Raw genomic sequence first — 12199 nt, forward strand, 5'->3', positions numbered from 1 at the left:
GACCACAATAAAATAAGATTAGAAAATAGTAACAAAAAGATAACTGAAAATCCCCTGTAATTTTGGAAACAAAAGCATACTTTCAATCATCTGTTGGTTATAGAAGATACACTAGAACTTATGAAATATTTAACTGACAGCATGATCACTTGATGTCAGACCTGTGAAATAAAACTAATTAAAATTCTAACTTAATACATATATTAGAATATAAGAAACACTGAAAATTGAAAACAAGGCATTTAACTCAAGAAGTTAGAAAAAGAAGAACAACTGAGTAATCCAAAGAAAGTAGAAGAAAAATAGGAAAAAAGTAGAAGTGAAGTAATGACATTGAAAGTAAAGAAACAGGAGCACGTGGGTGGCTCAGTGGGTTAAAGCCTCTGCCTTCGGCTCAGGTCATGATCCGAGGGTCCTGGGATCGAGCCCTGCATCGGACTCTCTGCTCAGCAGGGGGCCTGCTTCCTCCTCTCTCTCTGCCTGCCTCTCTGCCTACTTGTGATCTCTGTCTGTCAAATAAATAAATAAAATCTTAAAAAAAAAAAAAAGAAAAGAAAGGAACAATAGAAAGGATCAATAACACCAAATCTGGTTTAGTGAAAAAGACAGAGTTGATAAACCTTTGTAATATTTGATAATTTTTGGTATTAAATAATATCAGAGAGGTGGAAAGCATAAATAATATTTGGAATTTTAAAGGGTGGAGAATGCACACAGGAAAAACTAAGACTTAAAAAAATCATTACATCCAGGTGCCTGGGTACCTCAGTTGAGCAATTGCCTTTGGCTCAGGTCGTGGTCCTGGAGTCCCAGGATTGACTGCTGCATCAGACTCCCTGCTCAGCAGGGAGTCTGTTCTCCCTCTGACCCTCTCTCCTCTCATGCTCTCTCTCATTCTCTCTCTCAAATAAAATCTTTTTTTAAAAAAATAATTACATCCATAGATTGATGAATGAATAAAGAAATTGTGGTGTGTGTGTGTGTATATATACATATATATGCAATGGAATACTACTCAGCCACCAAAAAGGATGAAGTCTTGCCATTTGCAATGATGTGAATGGAGCTAGAGTATATTATGCTAAGAGAAATAAGTCAGAGAAAGATAATACCATATGATTTCACTCATATGGAATTTAAGAAACAAAACAGATGAACAGAAGGGAAGGGAGGAGAAAGAGAGAAAGAAACAAACCATAAGAGACTCTTAACCACACAGAACAAACTGAGGATTGTTGGAGGGAGGTGTGTGATGGGTATTAAGGAGTGCACTTGTGATGAGCATTGGATATCATCTATAAGTGATGAATCACTGAATTCCATTCCTGAAACCAATATTACACTATATGTTAACTAAAATTTAAATAAAAATTTGAAGAAAAATTAATTAGAAAATATTATAAATAATTTTATGACAATACATTTGAAAAGTTGGATGAAATGGACAATTTTCTTATAAAGTATACATTACCAAAATTAATTCAGAAAAAATAGAAATCTTGACTATATCAATGGTTATCTTGAAAAAATAAATAAGTAATAAAAATAGGCATCTCTCCCCCACCCCCCACCTAACTCTGGGCTCAGATGTTATAAAAGGTAAGATTTACTGCACTTTTAGGGAAAAGGTAATCTCTAATTTTTACAATGTTCACAGCATATAAAGAGAGTTGTAAAACTGCTTAACTTATGAGAGAAACAACTTTTATAGCAAAACAAGTTAAGGACAGTGGTAGTAGAAAGGGAAATTATAGGCCAATCTCCTTTAATAACAAAGATGCAAACATCTTAAATAAAATATGAACAAATTAAATCTAAGATTGTATTTTATAAAATATAATATACTAGGTTGGGTTTATCCCATTAAGGAGAGGATGATTTAACTTTAGAAAAAAGATTAGTGGGGCACCTGGGTGGCTCAGTAGGATCCCAGGGTCCTGGGATTGAGTCCCCCATTGGGCTCCCTACTCAGTGGGGAGCCTGCTTCTCCCTTTCCCACTGTCTGCTGTTCTGCCTACTTGTGCCTACTTGACTCGATCTCTCTGTCAAATAAATAAATAAAATCTTTTAAAAAAAAGATTAGTATAAGTGACTACATTAAAAACCTGAATGAACAAAAGCACATGATAATTTCAAAAGATGCAGAAAGTCTTTTGAAAAAAAATCTTGCATTCAGCCATGATGAATGCTCTTAGGGAAATAGAGATAGAAGAAACCTTCCTTAATTCCTTAACTAAGGCTCTCTATCAAAAACCTGAAGCAAAATACCTTGTACTGAATCTTTATTTTTTATTAACTAATTTTTTAAAAGTAGGGCATGAAGCCCAATGTGGGGCTTGAACTCATGACCCTGAGATTAAGACGTGAGCTGAGATCAAGCATCAGACACTTAAACTGCAGCCCCTCAGGCACCTCAGAATTGAATCTTTAGAAACATTCTTTAAAGTCAGAAATGAGGGGTGCCTGGATGGCTCAGTAAGTTAAGTGTCTGCCTTTGGCTCAGATCAGGAGGTGGAGCCCTGTGTGAGGTGACCTGCTCCCTGCTTAGTCGGGTGGTTTTCTCCCTCTCCTCCCAGCTTGTGCGCTTTCTCACGATCTCTCTTGCTATCTCTGTCTCTCAAATAAATAAGTAAAATCTCTCAAAAAAATAAAGTCAGAAACAAGGCTATGATATTCACTATCATGACCTTTTTTTTTTTTTAAGATTTTATTTCTTTGTCAGAGAGAGAGAGAGAGCACAAGAAGGGGGAGACGCAGGCAGAGGGAGAAGCTGGGTCCCTGCCAAGCAAGGAGCCCTGCATGGAACTTGATCCCAGGACCCTGGGATCATGACCTGAGCCGAAGGCAGACACTTAACCAACTGAGCCACTCAGGCATCCCTATCAAGTGCAGTAAGGATAAAAAAAATAAATTGGAGACATAACACAGTACTGTGCTGGAGCTGGCTTTTACGAGCTCTTGCCAGCTGATGGTTGAAATTTTAGAGGTTTTGTAAATTGGTTGACATCACTTTGGTAGGTTGAAGTTGGCCACGTTAAGAGAATATATCATGGAAATTGCTAATGGTACAAATCAGGGATTTTCCCCCAGAGGACTAGTGGTAAACATTCACCGGGAAACTGCTGGATATAAGGATTTGATTGGACGAAATAAAACTCTCATTATTCATATGGATACAGATTTAAATCCAAAGGAATCCACTATTAGTACTAACAGAATTTAATTTAGCAAGAAATGGACATTAAGATCAATACCCCAGATCAGTAGCTTTCTCTGTACTATCAACAGTCAGGAAATGTAATAAAGAAGCATTCATTCTGAGAAATTTCTTGGAATTATCCAAATGTGAACTTTTTTTAAAAAAAATTTATTTATTTATTTGACAGACAGAGATCACAAGTAGGCAGAGAGGCAGGCAGAGAGAGAGGAAGGGAAGGAGGCTCCCTGCTGAGCAGAGAGCCCTATGTGGGGCTCTATTCCAGGACCCTGGGATCATGACCTGAGCCGAAGGCAGAGGCTTTAACTCACTGAGCCCCCCAGAAGCCCTCCAAATGTGAACTTGATAGTGTAATATCAAAAGTAAAATGTATTGTAGTAGACAGTTGCTTATTTTTTTCTTACATCCTCAATAATGTCATGAACTCATCTCTTCACCTTGAGATCTACCTTCTGATGAATTTTTAAAATTCTCTATGTCTTCTGATTTTTTAAATTTAAATAAACATTGAGGCAAGAAAAATAAGAATTAAACAAATTATAAAATTATATACAGTAGGGTGGTGACATGTAAGCAGAATATGTTTTAAAGACCCAAATGTGTAAATACCACTATCACATAGAATTAATATATATATTTATAAATGATATATATAAATAACTAAAATAACAACTGAAGTAGAAAAGAAAAAAGGAAATGTAATAAAAATACAAATCTTATTCACAGCAAAACCATACAGAAATTAGGACTAAATCTGACAAAAGAATTGCAAGACATTTGTGGCAAAATGTTTAAAACATTACTGAGTTACATCAAAGAAGACCCAAATTGTGTGTGTTTTACACGTGAGATTGAATATCATAAAGATGGCAACTTCCAAATTAATTTATCAATCTAGTTAATATCACATTAGGTTTTTTTAAAAAATAAGAACTAAGAAGCTGACCCTTAATTTCAGTGGGGAAATTATGAAATATTTAATGTGTGGAGACCGGTGGTTATTAATTTGGAAAAAAATTAGATACCTACATTATACCATGCACAAAAATCAGCTACAGGTTTATGCAAGATGTGAATGTGAAAAGAAAAAGCTTCGAACTTTGTGAAAGATAGAGAATTGTAATATTCTTGAGATATTACTCAATATCTTAAAAGAAGACATAAGAACAAAACCATCAAAAGATATATATTTTATATATATAAATTTAAAATTCTATACAAAAGATACTATAAACAAAGTGCCAAGATAATACACAGTCTACAAGAGGATATTTGTAATATTTTTTCAACCCACAAAGGATGTATCTACTTAAGATCATCTACTAATTAATAAGAATAATTGAACCCAATAGAAAAAGGATAGGAACAAGCAATCAATTCATGGAAGAGAAATGTTCATGGCCAATAAGTACATAAAATGTCAACTTCACTATTAAAAATGCAAATTTAAACAATGAGCTATCACTATCCACTTGTTAGATTGATAAACATTTTAATATTTGGGGACACTTGGGTGGTTCGGTTGGTTAAGCTGCTGCCTTCAGCTCAGGTCATGATCCCAGGGTCCTGGGATTGAGTCCCACATTGGGCTCTCTGCTCAGCGGGGAGCCTGCTTCTCTCTCTGCCTCTGCCTGCCACTCTGCCTGCTTGTGATCTCTCTGTCTCTCTGACAAATAAATAAATAAAATCTTTAAGATAAAAACATCTAATATTTCCATATGGTGTAAGAAAGTGGCCTAGTTTTCGTTCTTTTGCATATTGCTGTCCAGTTTTCCCAGCACCATTTGTTGAAAAGAGTGTCTTTTCCACTTGAACATTTATTCATTCCTGCAAATTAATTGCCCATATACTGTGGGTTCATTTTGGGTTTTCTGTTCTGTTTTATTCATCTATGTGTTGATTTTTGTGCCGGTACCATACTGGATATTTTTGTTTGTTTGTTTTTTAGATTTTATTTATTTATTTGACCAACAGAGATCACAAGTAGGCGAGAGGCAAGCAGAGAGAGAGGAAGGGAAGGAGGCTTCCTGCTAAGCAGAGAGTCTGATGCGGGGCTTGATTCCAGGACCCTGAGATCATGACCCAAGTGGAAGGTGGAGGCTTAACCCATTGAGCCACCCAGGCACTGTTTTGATCACAACAGCTTTGTAATATAACCTGAACTCCAGAATTGTGATGCCTCCAGCTTTGCTTTTCTTTTTCAAGGTTGCTTTGGCTAATTGGGGTCTTTTGTGGTTCCATACACATTTTAGGATTATTGGTTCTAGCTCTGTGAAAAATGCTTTTGGTGTTTTGGTAGGGATTGCTTTAAATGTGTAGATGGTTTTGGGTGGTATAGACATTTTAACAATATTGGTTTTTCCAAACCATGAGCATGCAGTGTCTTTCCACTTCTTTGTGTCATCTTTAATTTCTTTGATCAGTGTTTTATAGTTTTCAGAGTACTGGTCTTTTACCTCTTTTGTTAGGTTTATTATAGGTATCTTACAGTTTTGGTACAATTACAATGGAATTGGTTCCTTGATTTCTTTTTCTGGTCCTTCATTATTGCTGTATAGAAATGCAACAGATTTTTGTATGTTGTTTTGTATCCTGTGACTTTACAGAGTTTGTGTATCAGTTCTAGCAATTTTTTGGTGGAGTCCTTTGGGTTTTCTAGATAGAGTACAGAGTATCATGTCATCTATCTAGAATATCATTCAGCTGCAAACCATGAAAGTTTGCCTTCTTTTGTGCCAATTTGGATGCCTTTCATTTCTTTTTGTTGAGTAACAGTAGACATCCCTGTTTTGTTCCTAACTATAAAGAAAAAGCTCTCCATTTTCCCATTGTGAATGATATTCGTTAGGGTTTTTCCTTTTTTTTTTTTTTCCTATTAACATATAATGTATTGTTTGCTTCAGGGGTACAGGACTGGGAATCATCAGTCTTACACATTTCACAGCACTCACCATAGCACATACCCTCCCCAATGTCCATAACCCAGCCACCCTATCCCTCCCTGCCCACTCCCTAGCAACCCTAGCAATCCTGAGATTGAGACTCTTATGGTTTGTCTCCCTCTGTGGGTTTTTCTTATATGGTTCTTAATATATTGAGGTATGTTCCCTCTAACTCTACTTGGTTGAGAGTTTTTATCACGAATGGATGTTGTACTTTGTCAAATGCTTTTTCTGCCTCTATTGAAAGGGTCATATAGTTCTTATCCTTTCTTTCATTAGTATAGTGTATCGCATTGATTGATTTGTGAATATTGAGCCACTCTTGCAGCCCAGGCATAAATCCTACTTGATTCTGGTGAGTAATTCTTTTAATGTACGGTCAGATTTGGTTTGCTAGTATTTTGTCGAGGATTTTTACATCTGTGTTCATCGGGGTATTAGCTTGTAGTTTTCTTTTTTGGTGGAATCTTATCTGGATTGGGTATCAGGGTAATGCTGGCTTTGTAGAATGAATTTGGAAGTTTTCCTTCCATTTCTGTTTTTTGGAATAGTTTGAGGATATTATTAACTCTTTAAATGGTAAAATTCACCTGTGAAGCCATCTGGTCCTCAGGTTTTGTTTGTTGGGAGATTTTTATTACTGATTCAGTTTCTTTACTGATTTAGCTGGTTATCAGTCTGTTCAACTTTTCTATTTCTTCTTGTTTCATTCTTGGTAGTTTATATGTTTCTAGGAATTTGTCGATTTCTTCCAGGTTATCCAATTTGTTGGCATACAGTTTTTCATGATCTCATGAAAAACTTGTATTTCTGTGGTGTTGGTTTTATTTCTCCTCATTCATTTGTGATTTTATTTATTTTAGTCCTTTTCTTTTTGGAAAATCTGGCTAGAGGTTTGTCAATTTTATTAATTTTTTCAAAGAACCAGATCCTGGTTTCATTGATTTGTTCTATTGGGTTTTTTTTTTTAGTTTCTATATCATTTACCTGATATAATCTTTACTATTTCCTTCCTCCTGCTGGCTTTGGGGTTCGTTTGTTGTTCTTTTTTCTAGTTCCCTAAGGTGTAAGGTTGAATTGTTTGAGATTTTTATTGCTTCTTGGGATAGGTCAGGACGGCTATATACTTCCCTCTTGTGACCACTTTTGTTGTATCCCAAAGGTTTGGAACAGTTATATATTCAATTTTATTTGTTCCCATGTATTTTTTAAATTTCTTCTTTGATTTCCTAGTTGACACATTCCATGTTTAGTAGTAGCATGTTGTTTTGCCTCTGGGATCAAGCCCGGCATCAGACTTCCTGCTCAGTGGGGAGTCTGGTTCTCCCTCTGCCCATCACCCTGCTCTTGTGCTCTCTCTCAAATAAGTAAAATCTTTTTAAAAAATGTAACATACTTGAGATTAGTTTATAACCACTTCCAACTAATATTGAATGAGAAAAACTGTAACAGCTAAAAAAAAGTTGTACAAAAATGTCTTGGTGATACCATTGATACACTTAGAAAAATTAATGTTTCATTTGAAATTTTCATGATTAATTAATTACATTTCTTTATTTTTGTAGTGTGTTTTTTTTTAACTCTTAATTTTTGTGTGTGTGGTTGTTTTTTTTTTAAGATTTTATTTATTTATTTGTAAGAGAGCACAAGCAGGGGGAGCGGCAGGCAGAGGGAGAAGCAGGCTCCCCTTGAGCAAAGAGCATGATGTAGAACTGGATCCCAGGATCCTGGGATCATGTCCTGAGCCAAAGGCAGATGGTTCACCGACTGAGCCACCCAGGTGTCCCAATTTTTGTCAGTTTTATCTGACAATTTTTATGGCTAATAGAATGAAAATCCATTCTTAACATTTCTATTTCATACTTAGGCTTTTTTGGATATCTTTTGTTTGTACATTTTCATAAATGTATTAACATTAAAGTTTATTAAATAGTTTCACAAATTTAAAAAATGAATTCTCAGGGCACAGGGTGGCTCAGTGGGTTAAGCCTCTGCCTTCAGCTCAGGTCATGATCTCAGGGTCCTGGGATTGAGCCCCGCATCGGGTTCTCTGCTCAGTGGGAAGCCTGCTTCCCCCTCTCTCTCTGCCTGCCTCTCTGCCTACTTGTGATCTCTGTCCGTCAAATAAATAAATAAAATCTTTTAAAAAATAAATTAAAAAATTAAAAAATTAATTCTGAACTCCATTTTATAAAATACCAGTATTAATACTAAGTAAACATTACATTTGTACTGGAATTACTTTATTCTATTACTGTGATTACTATTTCAGGTCAGAAAAAACCAGCATATGCAAAGTTGTAGAGGATGAAACATGATTTGGGGAATTCAAAGAGTCTGGTACTGGGGTGGGAGGCAGGTTGTGAGAAATATTCTAGATTAGATAGGTGAGTATTTTGCTCCATGGCCTATTATTTGTTTTTGACTCATCATCCCTGTCTTGGACTTTGACCTCACCATATACCTTCATTAACTTGCAGCAACCTTGAGAAAAGTACTTATCTTCTCTGTACTTTTGTTTTCTTACAAAGGAGAACACACTAGTGCCTACTTCATAGGATGGAAATGAGTTCATAGCTGTGAAGTGCACAGAACGGTGCCCACATAGAGGAAAAGATTCCTTTCCTGTCTGATCTTTTGCCTTACTATGAGCTACCTGCTCAGCGGACTCACTCTGTATTCAGTAACCAGTAGTCCTCCACAAAGAGATTATTTTTTCTCTCAGAATCGACCCCAAGCCTTCCTAATTCCATTTATGGTACCATTCTTCTTACTGGGATTTCTGTCATGTGGCCCTCTGTATACATCACTTGAGGTCCAACACTCATTGCCAACATTATGGGAGAACTTTAGGAAAATCCCTTTCTCTTCTGGTTACTTTTGAACTCATCTTATTTAAATGTTTTTCTTCTTCTGGGAAGGCAGTGGGGTTAATGTACTACAAGATCTGTGTGTTTCTCTCTAGAAAACAGACCATCCCCAACAAGGGGGAAAAAATGTAACGGTCTTTTTAAAACATCCAAATCTTTTGTTAAAAGCCTCTGTTTAGAAATCTTGTTTTCTTGTTTTTAAGCTATGTATGTTAAATAGGAAAAAAAAAATAGGTGTTACCAGTGGTGTGGAACTTCAGCCTTGAGAAAAGCAATATAAGGAGCCAGAACTCATTTGGAATGGCTCATGCTAGCAGCATCTTGTTTGTAGACAGTGTCTCCCACCTCCAGCTTTCGGGGCTCTAGACTTTTTTGGCTCATTGAAGACTTGCATCTTCAGGCAGAAGGCAAGAGCAATGAGGTGATATCAGGGTATTTCTCTCTCTCTCTCTTTTTTTTTTTTTTGTAGAGGATAAAGGCACAGTGAAATTCTTGGGCCAGTCTCTATCTCTTCATTTTTGAAATTTCTCATTTGCTATGATATTAAGAAAAAAAAAAAGTTGGGCCAAAGAGGAGAGGTCATTCCAATTTTGGCTGATCTTGGGAGTAGTTCACTTGATGTTCCTTTTGATTCCCTTATTAACCCTTCAGGTTATGATATCCTCAAGACAAAGGTAGTTTACAACCTCATGTAAAACAGACCTGGGATTGTGGGAATGTGGCAAGTGGGGAGCCAAGAAGAGGCTTCTGGAAGGAAGTGGAGTGCCAGTCAGCAACGAGAGAAGAATTAGGCACAATCAAGTCAGCTGCAAGAGACTGGGAGCAGGGGACAACAGTGGAAAAGGACTGCTGCCACGAGCAACTCCACAGTCTCACTTTTATTAGATAGAAAACAATAGCCAACAGAAGGATCGATGAAGGCAAACGTTAGACAGGTCTTGCAGGCAAGCAAGGAGGAGGGTAAGGTTTATAGTTAACCAAGCACATTCAAAGGACTTACCTAACTAACAAGAGCACTTCTGGGAAGAGAAAGGAGCGACAACGAAAAAGGGAAGCAGGCGGTTTTCATTCCACCCTGAGCTGACCCTGCATTCCCGGGTGCTCCGCTTCCCTGAAGCCCGCGGCCTTCCGCCCTGGGCGGGCCATGCGTTCTGGCTGCCCGGCTCCGGTGAAGGGGCGGCGTTCGGCCCTGAGCGGGCCGGGCAACCCCAGCTGCCCAGCTTCGTGGTCGTACAGTGTCCTTCTCCCCAAAGACCTGTTGTCAGTATATGTATTTCTTTTTTCTTTTTTTAAGATTTTATTTATTTATTTGACAGAGAGAAATCACAAGTAGTCGGAGAGGCAGGCAGAGAGAGAGAAAGGGAAGCAGGCTCCCCGCTGAGCAGAGACCCCCCCCCCCCCCGACGCGGGACTCGATTCCAGGATCCCGAGACCATGACCTGAGCCGAAGGCAGCGGCTCAACCCACTGAGCCACCCAGGCGCCCCAGTATATGTATTTCTTAAGGCCATATCTAAATGTGCTTGGTAACTAGTAAAATCCTCCAGGGGTTACAGTTTAAGTAACAAATTGTTCCGGGGGGCAGCAGCAGTGGAGGAATCAGGATTCTCTTTTTTCCTGCTCTACTCAGTGGCAAGCATTTAGGTACTGTTTCCTACTCCTTACAAATGCTTTATTTGGCAACAGACCTGGGTTTGAATTTTGCTTTGGCTACTTAACTACCAGTGTGGCCTTGGGCAAGGGATAACCTCTCTGAACTTCACTTTCCTTTGTGTCTTTTAATGGGGTTAACAGTACAGACCTCAGAGGTTCTTGAAGGGGTTGAATCACGTATTAGTACATAAAGTGCCTGGTACATAATAGAGTCAACATATCTGTTCATTCTTTTGCTCAGCTCTTCGTGTGTTAGAAGTACTTGCCTCTTTGGCCAGTTAAATGAGTCATAAATATCTCCTGTGGGTAAGTTAAAACAAAGAAGTTTGAACTTGATTGTTTTAAACCAGTGTGAAAGAATTTTAATTATGCCTTCCTTTTTATCACCCTCCTAGTAGTTGCCACTGCAAATCTAAAAAACAACTTTCTAATCTGGTGGGTCATGATTTCAGTTTTCATTCAAATGATTAATATTCAAACCAAAGGCATACACAGTGATCATAATTTATATGATTGCATTAACAATAATGCCAATATAATTAGAGTTAGCTGAAAGTCCCTTAGACTAGAGTTGTGGGTCTAATTGTGTTCCCAAATAGTTTACTTCTGGGGAGGTTGCTGTTTTCCTTTTTAAAAGGCGTTAAAGAGCTCAGACTTAAGGCTACTTGTGTTGGTATCTTGCATCCATCACTCACTGGCTGCATTCCTCCGGCAAGCTTCTGGACCTCAGTTTCCTTCTTAACTTCTCTGGGCCTGTTTCCTTATCTGTGAAGTGAGGATTATAATAGTTCTGACCTCAGGGTTTTTATGAACTGAATGAGTTTACTGTGTATAAAGTATGTCGAATAGTGCCTCGCTCACAGTAATTGTTCAAGAGTTGATCTTCATTATGATCTTCTGTTCAGTAAAACAAGCCTGAAACAATGTAGCCTATTCGACCTGACCATCTTCATTCTCTTGTTAGGTTACACACTCTTACACTGTGCTGCAGCCTGGGGCCGTCTGGAAACTTTGAAAGCACTAGTGGAGTTGGACGTTGATATAGAAGCGCTGAATTTCCGGGAAGAAAGAGCTCGAGATGTTGCTGCTCGGTATTCCCAGACGGAGTGTGTGGAATTCCTGGACTGGGCAGGTAAGGAAGACCCAAGGTAGTGTACCTAAGTAGCACGAGTTCTCACGCCTTGTTAAGTCACAGATGGAAACTACCCCAGGTGAGTTGTCACATAAACAAAACTTTATTTGCAGTAAATATCGAAGAGAACAACTTCCAAAGCTATGACTCCCCAAGCAAGGGTACATGGGCTCCTTTTATTAAGGGTTAGGGTATTTAGAAAGGGGATCCTCATCATTGTTTGTGCAGGTGAGTATCAGGTCCCCCATGCGCCTTAAGGCAACATGTCTATACATACATTTTATGTTACGTAAACGAGGCTTGCGTCCTCCTCAGTGGAGATTTTAGTATTAGAGTGAGATAAAGATAGTTGTTGGTTATTCTGGGGTCACTCCATGGCCCTTCTG

The 12199-nt window shown here is 38.0% G+C and overlaps 1 protein-coding gene across 1 annotated transcript in view; it reads left to right on the top strand.

Moving 5' to 3' along the window:
- ANKRD45 (ankyrin repeat domain 45) overlaps positions 1-12199 on the top strand; it is a 50232-nt gene that overhangs the window by 13721 nt on the left and 24312 nt on the right. The window contains exon 3 of the mRNA XM_044267387.1: positions 11646-11813. Coding sequence (XP_044123322.1) covers positions 11646-11813 — 168 coding nt within the window. The remainder of the gene's footprint in view (positions 1-11645; positions 11814-12199) is intronic.

This window comes from Neovison vison, chromosome 10, assembly GCF_020171115.1.
Source record: "Neovison vison isolate M4711 chromosome 10, ASM_NN_V1, whole genome shotgun sequence".
Taxonomy (NCBI): Eukaryota; Metazoa; Chordata; class Mammalia; order Carnivora; family Mustelidae; genus Neogale; species Neogale vison.